This window comes from Molothrus aeneus, chromosome 7 (assembly GCF_037042795.1).
Source record: "Molothrus aeneus isolate 106 chromosome 7, BPBGC_Maene_1.0, whole genome shotgun sequence".
NCBI lineage: Eukaryota > Metazoa > Chordata > Aves > Passeriformes > Icteridae > Molothrus > Molothrus aeneus.
The window spans coordinates 38,763,558-38,782,487 of NC_089652.1; the positions used below are offsets into that span (position 1 = coordinate 38,763,558).

At 40.1% G+C, this 18,930-nt stretch overlaps 1 protein-coding gene across 4 annotated transcripts; it reads right to left on the bottom strand.

Annotated features, from left to right (window-relative positions):
* Positions 1 to 134: 134 nt before the first annotated feature.
* Positions 135 to 16,627, bottom strand: WDSUB1 (WD repeat, sterile alpha motif and U-box domain containing 1). 4 transcript variants are annotated; one of them, XM_066554008.1, is made up of 11 exons: positions 16,192 to 16,627; positions 14,407 to 14,821; positions 11,012 to 11,196; positions 8,033 to 8,125; positions 7,234 to 7,327; positions 6,931 to 6,964; positions 5,191 to 5,231; positions 5,001 to 5,125; positions 3,895 to 4,074; positions 1,840 to 1,974; positions 135 to 544 (listed from the first exon to the last, which is right to left on the bottom strand). In XM_066554008.1, exons 2-11 carry the CDS (start codon positions 14,802 to 14,804, stop codon positions 390 to 392), a joined length of 1,440 nt encoding a protein of 479 aa, XP_066410105.1. In that variant the 5' UTR covers positions 14,805 to 14,821; positions 16,192 to 16,627; the 3' UTR covers positions 135 to 389. The 4 variants fall into 4 exon arrangements, with proteins under 4 accessions (XP_066410105.1, XP_066410108.1, XP_066410107.1 ...); XM_066554011.1 differs by having other exon boundaries at positions 5,001 to 5,074; positions 14,407 to 16,627; XM_066554010.1 differs by having other exon boundaries at positions 5,001 to 5,107; positions 14,407 to 16,627.
* Positions 16,628 to 18,930: the final 2,303 nt, after the last annotated feature.

Sequence of the window (18,930 nt, forward strand, 5' to 3'; positions counted from 1 at the left end):
TCCAGTAATGGGGAACAGAGGAAGACACATTTTGGTTTGTTAGAGTAGAAAAAGAAATACAGATCCTGTACTTTGTTATTTCTTACCTTCTGAAAGACTGACTTGGCAAGATGAAGACTCAAAACTCATAAACATAGTGAAAATTATAAGAAAATTTTATTTGAAAAACTGAGTTTGAGTACTTGATTCTTAAACAGAAATGCCACAAAGCAGAACTACCAGGAACTTAAAAGTTGTTCTGGGAGCTTCCACCAGTGAAGGTTGAACCAGCCGCAGATAGAAGAGAAACACAAGTTTTGCTTTCCATTTGTTTCTGACACAATTAATTCCTTCAGCTGCATAAAATTTCAATTAATTTTAACAAACAACTTCAAAATTAAGTGGTTTAACTATTTCTGCTGAGTCTCTAGCCAGCGACTAATGGCCATTTTTAGTGTTCTGTTTGGTGTGAGCATAAGAGACTGGAGAGGAAGATTTGTCATGGGACTAGATCGTCTATTGCTGATCCAGTTTTCCATTGCTTCCCTTTCATAGGAATAGCCATCTGCAAAGAAACCATCAACAAAAGCTCATATTACAGAGGCTTGGGCACTGTGGCACTGTGCAGATGTTAGCTGTTTAAATGTAAAAGGGAAGTAAGGAAATAAATACATGCAAACAGGAAAATTGAGATCTAGAATAAGTGCACTCTATGTGCAATCTTTACAGTGGATATAAACAGTTCTGGCTAGTTTCATATATCTATCTCTGCCTGCAAAGCACCAAAATATATTATGCACAAGTTAAATAAGACTTTCTTTTCAGCTTGAATGATCCATAATGTGAAGTAAAAGCTGATTACCTAACTCAATTGCCTAACACAGCTAAAGCCTTCTGCTTTGCTGAACAGGGGCCTTGTCCACCTGGCTGACCCAGCCCTGAGCTGTGCCTGTGCACAGCCCTCCCCACCTGCCCAGGTTCAGGACTTTGGCTCTTAAGAGTTTGTAGCTGAACCATCTGATCCTTAAAGAGCAAAAATTAGGCCCCAGCCAAGTGTCAGTCACCCAGGAATATCTGTGGTAGAATACAAGCCTGGGCCCTATGCCCCTCCTCTTGTCTCCTTACTCCTTATTGAATAAAGCAGTTATCACTCCAGCAGTTAGCAAATGTCTTCGTATTTTGGCCATTTTAGTTCTCAGAAGTCTGCCTAATACCTCAGAACCGGATGAAGTTAGTTACTGTTTACAGAGCAACAAAAAGAAAAATACTGATCTGATGTTTCTATGCTTACCCTTCCCTCTCCCCCCAGGAACAGAACTACAAAACAATAGTCCTTCATAAAATGTTTTAACTATGTAACATCTTATGCTGCTGACATATCACAGTTCCAATGGCTGCTGCATTTATAGGAGTCTCATTCTGTACAAACTTTTAAGTGTCCTACAGATGGTGTGCTAAGCATAGAAATGAGCCTGGGGTTTTTTGGTGGGGTTTTTTGGGTTTTTTTTTTTTGTGGGGGGCTGGTTTGATTTGTTTGTTTCCTTTTTGCCCTACTGAATGCACAATTCCATTTTGCATTAACTGAGCCAACACTGTAATTAGGCCTGTAATTATATTTACAAAGGCACATAGAGGGAGGCACATTAAGAAAAGGAAGAAGTTGCTTGATAGAGTATTTTTGTCCATATCAGAGCTGTAATTCAGCAAATTAAATGTTAATCACAATTCTGGTTTGTTGCTACAGCTATTTAGAATAGTTTATCTTTCTAGGTCTGCTGTTAAATAGGTGTGGGAATACAAAAATGGGCCTATCTTTACCCTCAAGTAATTAGTTTTAGTCTATGTCATGTAGAGACATACCTGTGGCAATGACAGGATCTTTCATAAGCTCTCTTGTTATAGGACATAGGAACTCATCAGGAACAGACACCGAGGTCATTGTCATCCTCAGTTCTTTGATTTTCTGGAGAACTTTACTGCGCAGGCCTAGAGACTCTGAAAAATTATTTGCACGTGAAGTGGACAGCACAACAGGTAAGGCAAAGAGGTCAGGTTTTGGAATAGTCAGCATCCATGTTACAGGAGACATAGCTCCATCTCACCACCCCTAACCCAAAAGCCCTGGCTCCCACTCCAGTCAGCTCTGCCACAGGTTCTCTCTCTCCTGCTGTGCAACAGGAGCTTTGGGTAGTGCTGAAAACAATCAGGAAAAGCAGCGCGAGCGTAGCAGAGCCATGGCCGAGCAGTGGCCTGGTGGCCGTGCAGGGTGCAGAGCGCGAGGGCAGCGCTGCCCTGCAGCCACAGCCACTGCGGGCTGGCCCTGGCGCTGCCACTGGGAAGGGACAGCTGTGCACCGCCAAAGGGAAGAGGAGAGACTGATCTCCCTGCGCCTTCACACTGGCATTCCGCACGCCTGCCCAAACATCCCCACCTCTGATACACTGCACCCGCTGGACAGCGCTGTCTGGGGCTTACAAAGGCACGCACGAAAGGTGCCTGAGCCTGTGCTTTTTAAAGAACACTGATGTTCTCCAAACTGCACAGACTGTGAAAAACTTGTAGAGGTCTTTAGCAAGATCTCACATCACAGTCTCAGAGGAAAGAAAACAGGTTATCAAGGAGAGAAAGAACATGCTCATTCAAGCATTTGTATGGTGGTAGACACCTAAAATTTAGTTAAAAAGGAATAACACAAAAAACATTGTTCCTCTTAGGCAAATAGTATTTTCCTACTTTGTAAATGCTTGAGCTATGGCAGATAAAGAGCAATTCTTAAAGTCAAACATATGAGGCCATAATTTCTATACCTTCTCCCCACAGAGAATCTCTTTGTAGCAAGTCACACTACATTCAATTCTCACAGAACTTTCTAGTCAGCGTTATCTGATTAGCCTCAGCTGGCAATTGCTGCAACAAAGTTTTATGCTACTTCAATGCTAAGGAAAATGTTTGCCTAAACTGAGGAAGCCAAGTGTCTTTCATGGATGACAATTCCTGACAGATTCCCAGCATTTCTGTTATTTCTAGATTTCAACAAAGCCAGCTGTTACACAGAGATAATATGATCCAATATGGACCAATTCCACACACACAAAAAGGAAGGGAGCAGTCTTCCTACAACGAAAAAGATCCAGCTGTACTTTTTAATAGGTTTCTTACCTCATTCAGGCTTTTGTCATACTTGACCTCACTTTCACGAATGTATTAGCACCTAATTTACATCTAAATCAAAAGTAATAGAGAACTTGCATTTTGAAAGTTCCAGTGCAGTTCACTATTTTAAACCTTCTTATTTCATAATGACCACTGTGGAATCATGACTTATATGGTGCTTCCTTTTGATTCCTTCTAAAATGTAATCACAGTTTTGCAGTAAAGCAATAGGACAATGTATGAACCTGATGTATTAGAAATTGTCTGAGCCAGGAAAGCTTTGCTTGGTCTTTACCAAAAGTCATCATCAAATGCACACTTAGGAATTTCACTGTTCAATTCAAGGTTGGTGACCACCCGCAATTCTAAACATTGCACTTCTGCAGACTGATAGGAAAAACTATAGACTACCCTATTTACCAAAGTGAGAAACATGAATTATAGAGAATAGCTGAAATTCCTTTTCCACAGCTTAATCATACAAGATCAAACAAGGAAAACAGAAACAAAATCAGGTAAGACCATTTAACAGTATCGTTAGTGGAAGTGCATTGTATGTCACCAGGTATGAGCAAACACACACAAAAAAAAGGAATACTGTGAACAATGTAAAATAAGGGGGTTTTTAACAGCCCTGGAAATGAAATAAGAAAGGCATTTCAGGGGGGAAAAAATCCATTTATAGAACTCCTAACTTTTTTTCATTCCAACATTTCAAAGTACTCTAGAGATTAAAACCTATTTGGATTTCAATACTCTTACCAATTTTTAATTCATTAGCAAGACTTTCCTTAGTAAGATTCAGTAGTTCCTTGCCATCAATATTATTCATTTTGAACAGCCCAACAAAGTCTGCTAAATCCTGTGCACAGAGCCAGGCTGAAACATCGTCCTCCGACCAGTCCTCAATAGCCACCTTTGACTCATTTTCTACCGTGCCTCCTTTGAAAATGAAAAAGAGTTAAAAAACAAAACAAAACAAACCCAAATTAAAAACAAACAACACTATCCTCCCTCCCCCCCCAAAAAAAACCAACTCATCACAACCCCCCAAAAGCAAACAACAATGACATTCTCAGTTCAAAGAAACAATGTCATTAATAGATCCTGGTTTTAAGTGTTCTCAGTACTATACATTCTTCAACTAAGAAAATAAATGCTTCTTAGAGATTCTTTTGTGAGGGAGGGCAGTAATTTGGGTTTACCTTTTACCTGTCAATTTTCAAAGTTTAGAGGAATTTAATCTCTTAGATGCCTACACTTCTGTCAAATCTGAATTTAACAAACAACCAGAAAAGTGCTAGCAGACACTGGACTCACCTTGCACATCCTTAGAAGGCACACCAAAATCCAAACTTACTGTTGTGGTTTGAAAAAAGACAGAATGTACCTTTGTTCCACACACTTGAGGTGCCGGTGTAATTTGTACCATTAGTTATCCTGTATTAATGGCACTAACGTCATTTGTACAATTAGTTTTTCACCTATAACAACTGGTAAGGTGCATTTCTAATTGACAATTACACTTGCAATTAGCGTATTTTCAACTTGTCACAAATTACGCGTGTCCAAGAAGTGCTTCAACACTGGCAATAACATTCACCTCTTAAATGCCAAAAAATAAGCAATTGCAAATATCAGAAAAACAGACCAAATTAATAAAACTAGAAGACGTCTAGTATTTTTTTCTTTACAAAACAACAAAAAGAGAATACCTCTTCTGGGCATTAGTCAGGTTACTTAGAAGATAAAAAGCATGCACACAATCCTGATGTTACACATTAAGTGCAAGTAAGAAAGGGAGTTTTGCATCTTCAGAAGGTGTTTTGAATTTAAAAGAACAGATTTCAAATACTTCACACACTGACCTGCACAGGGTTGCTTAAGGTCAAGCTGCCATATGTGCACAGTTTTATCCATTGAGCCTGTGGCAAGTAAAGGACTACGTGGTGCAAAAGCACAAGTTGTAACATATCTACAAATGAAAAAAAGTCTGAAAATTCATTAGAAAAGGATTTCTTTTATTTATGAAACAGAATAATCATGCTGGTTTCTTACCTTGTATGCTGAGACAAAGTATGAAGGGTATTGCCAGTACTCTGTAAAAAAGTTTTTGTGATTTTAAATCTTAAAGAATAAAAAAGTGTTTCTTCACTTGTTTGCTTCCTTTCAAAACAGGGAATATTGCTTCTTGAAAGGTGACAGAAGGCACCTTCAGAGAAGTTACACAACTTTGACAAAGCTGATCAGCAGCAGAATCAGAAATACAACTTGACTTTCCTGCTTTAAGCCCCTATTTGATGCCCTGGAGCATTATTCCCCTGCAAAATCAGCCAGCGTGGAACATGCAGGGAGAAGAGTGCTGGAACACTGACTGAATTAAACCCATATTGGCTGGTTAGTTGTGTAGATAAAGACATTTCTTCTGTAAATCTTGTATTAGAAATGACCAAAAGGGTCATTGTGGGGGTCAACTCACAAGCCCTCAATTGGACCAATAATTAACCACACCTATTTGGCCTATTCGCTATTTGGCCATGAAATACTAACTAAAAAATGAAATTCCTGAATTTTGGCAGTTTTAACTTATTATGAAAAGATTTTCCCTCCTATGAAAAATAGCATTGCTTTGACAGGTACAGACAGGTTGAAAAGATGATGAGCAAAATTATTCTGAATCACTAATTGATCAGTCAGCACTCCAATATTTTGAGCTGTCCAACATGATTAAAGTTCCCTAATATAGGTTGAAATCTCTCTCCCTCCCACAAAGGTTTATTTAAAAGTCCCTACTTTTCCCCACAGAATCACAGGATGGTCGGGGACCTCTGGAGATCATTTAGTCCAACCCCTCTGCTAAAGCAGCATCACCTAGAGCAGGTGTCCAGGCAGGTTTTGAGTCTATCCAAAGGAGAATTTCAGAACTAGAAAAGTTACTGTCCCATTTAATAAAAACCTAAGGCCACAAAAGCTGATGAACAGTATTAAGAAATATTTAGGCTGCGGTTTCCTTCATCTTCCAATTTTCTGAGGCTCCTGAACTCTAGAGGACATCTTACATACCTGTCTAAACTACTAAAATAACTGGGCCAAAAACTTTGCTGGTATTGTATTAGTGATTTTGGTGAAAAACTTTAATGCTAATTTAAAAATGGTATCAATACAACAAGTATGTGCAGAGCAAGCTGAAGAAGTTTAAAATTTGTTCATCCGTCATTTTCAGCAAAATTATTATTTTTAATACTATAAAGTATTAAAGGCATATTTATCACTTACAGGTGAATCATAAAGGAGATAACACCATTACTATAGAAAATGCTTAAACAATAGGTTTTAAAGACATTGTGCTTAATATAAAAATTTTCTTGAATTCTTTATTATGCTTCTATTTGCACTTTACATATAACTAACTACAGAATTTCTATGTTCACCATTCCTGATTTTATGTCAAAAGTTACAGTCTTATGTGCTTTGGAAGCTAAGCTAAAGTTAGGATAAGAAAAAATCCTTCCACTTCAATATGAATCTTGTAAAAGTATGGAATTAATTGAGTAACACCCTGCTGCAGAGAAATCAACTGACAAATCCTCACAATGTAAATAGAAAGTGAGAAAGATTGATCAACTCTCAGGAGATATTTTTCCTTAGACTCCTTCCCCTCCTGCCCCCAAATGCACAGTAAGCATAATTTGTATAATTTGTATTCTTTAGTATTTTTTCATTGCTACAACACTGCAGAAGCAGTGCTTATATTTAAAGACAACCCCAACAAATGATCCTGTATTATGCTATACTTACAGTTTCATAGATTATGACGCACTTGTCCACAGACCTTAAAAAAATACATTGACATGAAAGTGATGCAGAGAAGGAAAAGGAAAGTGTTTCATTAACTTTTTCCACAACCCAAGATTTCAAACTCAATCACCCACAAGACACAGACTGATTGTAAAGACACTTCAATGGCTCTAGAGGTCACAGAACTATTCCTTAATTATTGATAAGAAATATTTAGAAATTTTTAACTCTTTTGAACTTTCTGTTTTACAATATTGAAGCATGAACCTGGACAGCCTGACATTTTAACAAGGTGCTGCTTACCCCGAGACTATCATCTGTCCATCACATGAAAATGCACAAGCCAGAACTGGGGCAGAGTGCCCATTCAGTGTGCATTTATATTTTAACTGAACACCTAAAAATACAAAAAAGTAAATTATTACATATGGCTATATTTGACCAGGTATAACACAAGCTGCTCTAAGAAGCCCAAAGCTCCACCAAAGATGTGACTCTGTGACATATTGTTTACAAAAAAGGGGATAAAAAGATCATAGAGACAACTTCCCCTTTTAATATCTCGAACTTTATCACTTTGTAGTCTTAGCATATCTCACAAGGTTTTAGATAATTAAATGTGTATCTGGACACACAGTATTAATGCTTACACACTTTTTTATAAAGGAGATTACAAAAAAGCACCCACTGAAGATATTTTTGGCAATTTACTTAGTCTCTACATTGTAGTTTTTGCAGGAGCCAACATTCTTTTCTCCAACTCTTATTCAAGTCCCAGGATATACTGAAATGTGAAAACAAACCTCTCCCTGGCCAGGCAGATTAAGAGGTCTTAACCTATCAACCTGCTAAAGGCCACAGTAGAATTTTTTAAGAATCTTTACTTACAGTACTTGTTAAATAGGTTGCTAAATAAAATCTACATGGCACAGCATCACAAAGTGCTGAATGCCTTAGTTGTTCTCCAGCTAATAATTAAAAGAAAACTTTCAACTTGTGGTTAGTTTGGCTGTGAATCCAGTAGTACAAATTTGATTTTCGATTTAAATTGTCACTAAAGACCTAAGACATTGGTAGATCCAAAAAACATTTCTATACAAACCTAAGAAATCTGCAAACAAAATAAGCCAGAGTTTGATATGATTATCTTGTCCACAGGAAGCCATCTGGAAGTATTTGAATCCATTTTCACTATCTGATAAAATTAAAATATATAAATGGGAGTCAGAAACATTGAAAATAACAGCAGATCAGTAAAGTACATCAGCATAAAATCATTGCAGAAGTTCTAAAACAGTTTGGACGTAAGAAACAGGTATCATTATACTCTTTTCTGAATAAGTAGATTAAGAATAGAGCCGTGCTCATGTTTTAAATTTTCTTGGTGGGAAATGTTTGAATCCTCTAATTATACCGCTAGGGTCTTTAAATCTAAATTATAGGGTTATATCCATTTTTTCTACAGTTCCGCAATTCTCAAAATTAACCACATACACATACAAAATTTGAGAGTATCTGACAGGGAATTTTCATACTTGTACACATTTAACTTTTCACTTTTATGAACTGACATTTCATGACTGCAGTCCAGCCAAACACTCAGTAAATACTGCATTAAGTGTGAAATACAACAATAGTTTTATAGCTTTCCCTTCTGGATTCAGTGGCTATGAACATTTCTGAATCACGTTCCACGACTGGACTGTTAGATGCATAAGAAAGTGGTTGGATGGTTGCAACCTCAGGGTAGTGGTGAATGGCTCAGAGTCCCAATGGACCAGTGGTGTCCAGTGGTGTCTCCGGGTGGGTTCTGTATTGGGAACAGTGCCATTTAATATCTGCATTAAGATATTTAATAGGCAGCAAGACGGAAGCAAGCACACCCTCAGAAAATTTGGAGATGACATCAAGCTGAGTGGTGCAGGTGACACAAGAAGGACAAGGATCTGGAGGACCCCAGAGGAACCTGGACAAGCTCGAGCGCTGGCCCATGGGGATCTCAGGTGCTGGTGCAGCAGGCGGACAGGGGCAAGCCCCAGTGACAATCCAGGCTGGGGGTGAACAGAGGGAGAGCAGCCCTGCCGAGAAGGATTTGGGGCTGCTGGTGGGTGAGGGGCTGGGAACATTGCATCACTTGCCAGGTTCAGTTCCAGCTTCGCCTCGGCCTTCCTCATCCCCTCCCTACACAATCGTCATTCATCTCTTTACTTTTCCCAGGTTACACATCTTTGCTCCCACTGCCTGGGCACTTACTTCTTGCCTTTTAGTTTGACCAGCAGTTCTTGACTCAGCCATGCAAATCTCTTGCCCTCCTTGCCCAGTTTCTGACTCCTGGGGACCACTGACTCTTGCACTCAGTAGAAGACCTTCCTAAAGATCTGCCAACTCTGTTCCATTCCTTTGTCCCTGAGGGCAGTCTCCCAGGGGATCCCACTGGCAACCTCCCTGGAGAGCTGGAAGTCTGCCTTCCTAAAGTGCAGGAGCCTGCCTCTATTCCTTACCGGACCTATACTCCTTAAGATGGTAACCCCACCAAACTCCACCACAACAGCTCTAGATGCCATGAGCTCCTAGGCAACTGTGACTGAATCCACTTCAAAGGCAGAAGAATCACCTATTACAGCCTAAAGCACAAAGAACCTATCAGACACTCTGGATCAAAACTTGCTCTGAATTAAGCAGGTAAAGAGAGATAAAACTATCTTAAATATAGTTTAAAATATAGTTTAAAACTATCTTAAATATAGTCTAAAACTATAGATAAAACTGTCTATAATTGTTCTGGATAAGCACTACTTGTATGCATTTCATAAAGTATTAAATCTGCCAAAAATCCCAGAAGGTTCAACCATTGATGACTAAACAGCAACACACAAAAGGAAATATGTTGACTTTCAGTAATATATAGATTAAAAAATCAAAAATTATCAGAAATCAGCCAGAACAAATCCACAGTGCAGGAAATACCTGCTTTGTTGCCTGTTTATCTTGGCAGAAGGCTGTAATTTTTAAACCAAGAGAATAATCTCAATATGAAATGGAGTGGTGGAAATAACACTCTGATCCGTTTCAGCTGCAACATATGTTTTGCTCTCAGATGCAACTCTTAGTTCATGATGGAGTTTTTTGTGTAGTATTTTCATCAAGTAAGATCCTACACCTTTCAGAGGGCATATATACGTTTGATTTGGTATTGTCAATCACTAATTCTCTGTTCTGAAGTGTATGTTCACATCCTTCTTCCTCAGGTTCCTCCTGCTTTCTTTCCCACTGCTTCTCTCCTGTTTTCTTCTGCTCTGCATCACCTCCTTAGACAGGGTGGTACACACACAGTAGTACTTATTGCCAGGTCCAGCACTTGAAGATGCAAGTGGCTGCTCAGTTACAATTTTTGGGGCCTTTGAAAGGGTAGCTTGTGTATTCTGAATATAAAAGTCTAAATATGTCTATGAAGATCTGGAAAGCACAAAAGTATACATACAAGGTTGTTAAGTGAAGTTGCTTCATTGCTTCCTGACAAAGAGATTTCTTCCCAATTTCCTAACCTCCATTAGAAGCAAATGACTATGTGATCAAATGCTAAAACAGCTCCAAGATTTTTGAACATCTTAGGGGAATGCAGGAGATTCTGGGCTCATTACTCCCCCAAATTCCCCTAAATGACAAAGTCAGGTGCAGGAAAATAGCCTATCTGTTCATATTCCAAAGTTCAAGCATTTAGCTTATTAGATTTACAGCTCTCTGCATTGTTTTAATCCAGTCCTGCTCCTTGGGAACCAAAGTATGAAAGAGACAAGTGGGAATGGTAATCAAACACTGCATCTCCTAACACCCTTGTCTGCCATGGGGGCAATTAGCTACTCAAAGTTATCACCTTGTCTGTTGACCTAGTACATTTCTTGCCACCCACCTGACCACAACCTTTACTTAAGAATATTCAGAATATTCCAAAACATCAGCTCTTCACAAGGTCATTTGTATCTTGAGCACCAATGGCAAAAATAATACAAAAACAAGAGCTAGGGAGAAATAAACATCTCTTTTTTAAAATGTTCCCCCTCTGATGAGTTGAGTAACTAACCAGATACTGGATGTGAAGAAATATCACAGCAGGTAACTCCAAGATCATGTGCTTTTTCATTATACAGGCATCTCATTTTATCATCCCAAATGGTTAAATCACCACTAGATGATCCAGTGACAAAGAAGTCTCCATTGGGAGAAAATGCACAAGCCATCAAAGAACCACCTTTAACTTTCCCAGATCTGAAAAGCAAGAGTACACAGGATTTGAATTTAGAGTAGTTAAAGTTCTACAAAGTGACCTCTCAAATGCAGTCTGATGCAATAAGCCAAACTCTTCTATGGTTTGCACTTTGGAACTAGCTAACAGAGGAAAGAGAAACCCAAACCAGCTATGAAAGGAGAGCAAAAGAAGCTCTGCAGCAGGGACCAGACCAGCTCTGACAGCAGGAGGAAAAACATGAGATGGAGGCCCAAGGCAATAATTTTAACTGAGTGATAAAATAATTTTCAAACTAAAGGCAATTTGCATGGATTTAACACTTAAAAGGATTTAACAATGCGCTGTTAAAATTCTATGGCAGGATACATTTTAAAAGTCAAAGATAAATATACAACTATAATTAATACAGATTTACATGTACACAAACAAGGGGGGGAAAGACTGACAATTCTTCTGTTTTAGAGACAAAAGAGAACACCTAATAGCCCAGATGATAAGGTGTACCTGAGTGGTATACTTGGTGATTTATGATGTAGGATTAATTTTGCACCACTTGAACACAACGGAAAGCAAGATGGAAAAGAAATTATGTATTTTAATTAAGTCAGCCAAAGCACTTTGCAAAACTGATCTTCAAAGAAAATTTTTAGCACATATGGAAGAGTGGTCAACCCTCAGGAAGGAAGTGGGGTCAACCTGACATCCTTTATGTTGTCTGATAACCTAAAGTTAATTGAAAGAGTCTCACTCCTTTTAATGGACACCAGACCCAGCCAAGGGTGCATAGCTGAGTCTTTAAGTGCGGGGAGAAAATCACAGCCATGAGAAACAGTCACATGAAAAGTATGTCAGAACTATTTACTCTGCCATCATACTTCGTAGAGCAGCTGCTAATGCTCTTTTACTGACAGAAATTTTATTTACTGCCAGAGGTGTCAAACTTAATGTCACAGAAGACAAGTCAAATTTTACTCAGTGTCACACTAATCAGACCCATGACCTTCTAAAAAGCATTGTATCCCTTAATTCTTTTATTAAGAATATTATCAAATCCACTACAGTGCTTCCCATTTTTATATGTACAATCTTTTTTCTTTAGTGTAGCTTTTATAAATTCCATTCTTTCACACAAAAAGTTGCTGATTCTGCTCTGAAAGCAACAGTAAAATAAATAGCATTGTGCATGAATTTAAAATTTGCAGGCCAAATACCAGTTTTGTAACTTACTACTGAACAGGAAATAGAGACCAGTAAGAAATACACACAAGTCAACTTGCTTTCCTGTTGTTTACATCCACTACAGAACTTATTTAAATAGCCACCTTACTTCACAATCTGAACTGTCAATTACAACAGCTGAGTAGATAAGGAGCCAATTTTATGTAATTTTATTATAACTACCATCCATATATTTAGTCAACTGACAAAAGAGTGTAGTAAAATGTTTTCTCATTTTCAGCATCAACACAATCAACTGTTTCAAAGAAATAGAGGACCACAGATTGACATTAGATGGTTAACTAACTTCCTTTGACATAATTTTTAAGTACTTTGATGATTTCTATGTTATACTGATTTCAACTATTAAAAACAGGACATGTGCATTTTTCTACCTGCAATTACAAATCACAATAAAAATATTCATCACCTGAAAATACATACACACGTGCACATTCCAAAATAGATATAAAGTTGACTACTGCTGGCCTGTTAAGACTCTGAAATGAACTTTTAGTAGTTAAGGGGACAGGATCATAATGTTCAAATTTTTTCTTATTTCTCTACAATGAAAACACCAAAGCAGAATAATTTCTGCTTGTAATAACAATATAATTTCTTTGTAGTCATTATACAACCACCATTGAACAAGAAAAAAATTAGGATGTAGGTCTAAAATATGCACCACTGCATGTATTAAGAGCATACAATTGTAAGAAATGTTGTTTTCATATTTCTGGGTTTTTCCCTTCAGCAACAAGCATTCTGAATAAAAAAAAGATATCTCTTCGTTAGTAATGTCTCAAAACAAACCCAGATTTCAGAATACTAATGACTGAATTTCCTAATTTTTCTGAAAGATAAAACTAGGAAAAAATAGGTTATCTGTACCTCTTTACTACCAGAAACCATTTCAATGTTTCTTTATGCATTACAAAAAACATGGTGGCAAAAATCTTGGACAATTTATGGACAAATTTCCAGATTTACAGAATTTCAAGTAACTATAATCAATCATTTTGAAAAACTGTACAGTTTCCCACATAAATCCCTGCTGTGGAAGGCAAAGAGGCCACAAAATGAGGGACATGCTTGACAGGGAACTACCAACATCAAACACTTCTGTCTTTCAGAAACAGCTGCTCCCTCAATCCTGAGTGAAACATCAGTTTGCTCAAATTCTTAACTACTTTTCTAACTTTAGAGAGTAATTTAGTTGGATAATAAACCCTAAAACCTAAATAATGTCTTGTCCAAGTACAGATTACAACAACTGGCCTAAAGAATTCACTGAAAGACAGAGATGTAAAGGAGGACTCTGAAGATAGCTCTAAGGTTCATGCCTTTAACTACGCAACACCAATTAATATACTCATCTGCTTTGCTTCAAATGTTTCTTGGAAACCTATGTGAAATTCTGTCTGTCATGCTTAACTTATTTAGCACCAATACTTCTTTCAGTCACTTTATGTCTTAAAATGTACCGTTTCAGGACAGGTCCATAGTTTCCAAACTCTGGTTGTTGGATTACCAGCAAGCTTCTAAGACCTTCCTGGACACCAAACTCCTAATAATTAAACATTTAATTTATACTACTATATGCATAATGCAATATAAAGCAGACACTACAGTCAGGCTCCACTAACTGTGTATTATGTACCACAGTTTGCTGACCCACCCTTTAGAAACCAGATGCATACAGTGTGCAATGCATCCTGATCTCATGTTAAATCAATGAAATTAACTTTAAAAAAATCAGGATTAAGATGTACAATAACCTTGTAAAAATTAAAGCTTCTTGAGTTTGCATTGTTTAACTTAAAAAACCAAAAAGCCACTTAGCACTTCTCCCTCTCCTATCGATAATCTTTTGGTCATCTGAATCCTATCCCGGTTTCGTTGTGATATCCATGGGTGGTGTAAGCCTACATATCTTGCATTCCGTAGAGCGTACTGCTTGAACTACATTCACCTCGAAACGAAGTATTCGTCAGAGAGCGTTGGGCACTCACCGGTACAGCTTCCTGGCCTGCACGTTCCAGAGAACCACGCTGCCATCCGCGGCCCCCGCCAGCAGGTGGGCGGCCCGCGGCGAGAAGCGGCAGACCCTGACGGGGCTGGCGCCGGGCTGCTGGAGCACGGCCAGCCTGCGGCCGTCGCGGGTGTCCCACAGCGCCGAGGTGCCGTCCGTGGAGCACGAGGCCAGCACCAGCCCCGACGGCGAGAAGCAGCAGCAGTGCACGGCGTACGCGTGACCTTCCAAAGGCGAGTACGGCAGCTCGGCGAAGTTGCTCAAAGAATAAACACGAATTGTTTTGTCCAAGGAACAAGTAGCCAAGAACGATGATGAGAAGGCACAGTAATTGACATCATCACTATGATCTGATAAAGTGTGAATTAATGTCGCCATTTGAAAAAAAAAAAAATCTGAAAAAGATTTAAACAGACTTAATTTTCCTGTTTCGTAAATGAAACATACTACCTTAGCAAGACAACTTCTGAAGGAAAAAAAAAGGAAAGAAAAACCTATTTGCAAAGTAAGATTTTTCACCTAGCGTTGTTTAAGCAGAGAATCATAAAATCCCAGACTAGTTTGGGTTGAAAGGGACCTTAAAGCCCATGCAGTTTCACTCCCTGCCATAGGCAGGGACACCTTCCACTATCCCAGGTTGCTCCAAGCCCCATCCAGCCTGGGCTTGAATGCTTCCACGGATGGGGCAGTCACAGCTTCTCTGGGCACCCTGTGCCAGGGCTTCACTATCCTCACAGCCCAGCCTCAGCCTTCCCAACCTAATCCCTGACTGCCCGAAAGATCTCTCTGTAGTCCTCCCAATGTACCTGTCCTTACTTGCATCCTTTTCCTTTTTGTTTGAATTTGTCCAAGAGCTCCCTTCTGCTTACTTTCACAGATAGCAACAGTAGTGATGGCAAAACATCAGCGCAATACCACATACTTGTGTTGCCAATCCAAAGTTTGACCAGCCTGACTAAAACATTTAAGTCAAAATGTGAATATTAATTGGGTGATCAGCATTGGAAGCTCTCCAGAAATTGCATTTGCTGCTACACAGAATAACAAAAGGCAATGTGAACTTCACACGCATTTTTCCAGGATGTAAAACTGCTAGAAGCAGTTTAAATTGTATCAGACAAGTGATTTACACTGCTAAGGTCCAGGAAATCCCCAAAGAGGTATATTCCCCATGCTGCAGATCACAGACAAGTTTCTTAAGAATAAATGCACAGAGCCAAAATGAAGTGCCTATAGCTCTTATAAGCTGTTTATAATGAAAACCCAGAAATACTATTTATATTGAATTAACTTATATAATAGTCTGCTGTTTTAGATAAGTGTTTCATTCTGAATAATAATTTCAGTGCTGAGGCATCTGTGAACAAAACTATATATACTCACACTTTTTTTTTGCATAGAAACATACACACACACACACACACGTTTGTATGTATGTGGACATGTAAGTATGTATAAATGTATGCACACATATGCAGAGGTACGTACATATACCTACAGACACAAAGGTACATATGTAAGGGCAAAATACTCATTCTCTTCAGACAGTGTATGGCACACCGATTTAGTTAAAGACAAGATCATTGACTACTACCTACTTTAGCTTCAGGATGCTCAGTTTTACTACCACTCTAAAACCATTAAACAAATAAAAAAGTATCAATAAGATAGCTGCAGAAAGAAAATAAACATATTTTCTTCAACTACGAGAAACCGAAGAGTCAGAGAAAACTTAACATCTGGAAAGATGAGCTGAAAAAGGCACCTTGATCTCACTGTCAGAAGAATTTCAGGAGCTCACTGCAGAAAAGCAAACCTAAGAACAAGAGGTTTCAGTATCAATAAATCGACTGAGGGAGCTAGGAGCAGCGGGAGCATTCGTCACCAGAGAGATGTTCAGCACCACAGCATCATCTCTGGCAATTACGTATTTTTTTTCATAATCCACAAACCAGCAGCACCGGCCCACGGGAACAGCTGCAGCAATTCTCGACACGGCGGGCAGCCCCTTCCCTACGGCTCTTTCCCGCAGCCTAGCCCCACCCAACCCATCGCGCCGGCAGCGCGGCCGGGACGCTCTCGGAAGGTCGGCGGAGTCACCCCGAGCTCCAGTGGCACGTGTCGGGTAAGCAAGACCCTGCCACGGCTGCGGGAGGACCCCGCGGCCACCAGTCACGGCCCCGGGCCGGCCATGAGGGGATCCCGCCCTCACCAACCGCGCCCCGACCGCGGCGCCTCCTGCCTCGGCCACCCCGCACGGCCCAGGGAGCTGCGCAAGCGCGGTGCCCCCCCGGCCTCGCGTCATGGTGCGCTCCGGGCCGACCCGCCCCGCTCCGGGCCGCGCCACTGCGCGCCGGCCGCGGGGGGACCCGGAGCTTCCCGCTCTAGCGCCGCCATTGGTCCCGGCCCCGAGGCAGCGCGGGCGCGGATCGTGCGACCTTCAGCCCTCCGCACCCTCAGCTCCAGCGCGGAGCCGCACAACAGCCGCCGGCGCTATGGCTGCCTTGGCACGAACCCTACGTGGGCGCAGGCGGTGCCAGCGCCTGTGGCATGCTGGCGGGGCCGGATGCTATCCCGGCCACTGCCGCGCCCTCACGTCAGAGCACTGTCCGAGCGGGCAGCGGGGCCACGCTCTGCAGCTGAGATGGGGACACGGTGACCGCCTCAGCCCGGCCTCCGCCCGCCACAGGCGCGGCCCTCGAGCAGAGCGAAGGGGAGCTCCAGCAAAGAGTGCTCCCCCAGGCCCAGCAGCCGTCAGGTAACTTACACCATCGCCCTCTCCCCCCCCCCGCCTTCACATACACGCTCAGCAACTTATACATAATAAATGGTTTAGCCGGCACCTACACGTTTTGAGGAAGACAAAGTCACTTCCTCGGAGTCACTGTGCCCAGGAAGCATTCCGTAAATGACTGGCCTTCCGTGTTTAGTCTGTACCATCTCATGCTCTGTTTTATAGCATTTTATTTGATTGCACACTCTGTGATCGACGGCTGAAGCCTGGTCTTTCACTGTTCTGAATCCTAGGTGACAGCCACTGTTAAAAAGAAGGCTTTAGACCTCTTTTTAAAGATATGTATTTTGATTTTCAGCTGCTTTTTTATCATCCCATTTTTTCCAAAGAGATGACAAGAGACAAAAGAGAACTCGCACTCCACCATAACATTCTTAATTGAGTACCATTACAATATCTATAAAATATTAAGTTTGAAAGTTTCAGAATAAATTCTGTAAACTAAGACTGGTCATGTTTGTTCAGAAAGGATGAGAGCACACTGGAAAATTTTTCTCTAAAGAAAACATACAAACATCAACAGGAGAGAAAATTAGCAAAGAGGAAACGTTACCAACATTTTTCTAGTGGTTAAATCCCTGCGCTTTTCTATGGATCTATGAGGGCATATGCATGACTCAAGCTGGCTATTCAAATATTGTATTTCCTGTAAATTTAATTTTACTGCAAGACAAATGAAGACACTGGCTGTTAGCAAGGAAAGTGATAACGCTGGCCATGTCAAGTTAGAGGTGACGCTTGTCTCACTGTCATCACTCTAGCAGTAGATGTTGCCACCTTCCCGGCCGTTCAGCTGACTTGGGATACAAGCTGAAAAAAAAGCAACTTGTACTATAGATATTATATGTAGTGTAGCTAGTGACCTGTCTGACATTTCAGAAAACTAACAGGTCTAGTTTTGCAAAGAAAGCATAAACCAGCACAAAATCTGAAAAAAAATCATTGAAGAACTAGATTTCTCAATTACCTAAGCATATTTATAACATCTTCTTACAAGCTTACCATCATAAATTCAAAACATTGATTAATCTTCACATCTCTGGTACATGTCAGCAAACCTCTTTACTGAAATCTTCAGAAAGGTCATGAAAAGGAAAGGCACAGAGCAGTCAGTGTGGAAATTCACGTTAGCATGCAAGACTGTCTGACACCCAAATGTGTTTTTTTATTTAAAGTAATAAAGATTATTCTAACAGAACTTTGTAATAAAGGAAAATATTACTGAACAAGATATTCTGGGGAGAGCAATGGAAGCATTAATTCAAAAATAGGCACTAAGACTCAAACACGGCAGACCTAGTTTAAAAGCAAAAACCAACACCCCAACATTATTTTGAGAGAATTACAGATATTGCAGTTCCACAATATCTGTTTGTAATTTCTGTATTTTCGTCAGTCAGAGCAGGAATTATGATTAATGCCCTTCTACAGGCCAAAGAAGGGACAGAACCTTACAAGGACAGCGGTTGTCAGGAACATGACCAAACACGTGCCGTCCGTGTCTGTGAGGACAGCGATCTCAACCTTGCACACCTCCGTTATTTACAGGCAGGGAACTTCTCTGACTGCTTGGCAATTGCTTCCTTATGAACTACTGTTAAAAGCCCAAGAGAATTAGATGCATCATAAAAAGAACTCAATGTTAAATGCAAGACTCCCAAGATATTATCTAAAAAATACCCCAAACCAAAAAACCTGTGTACATAGGAC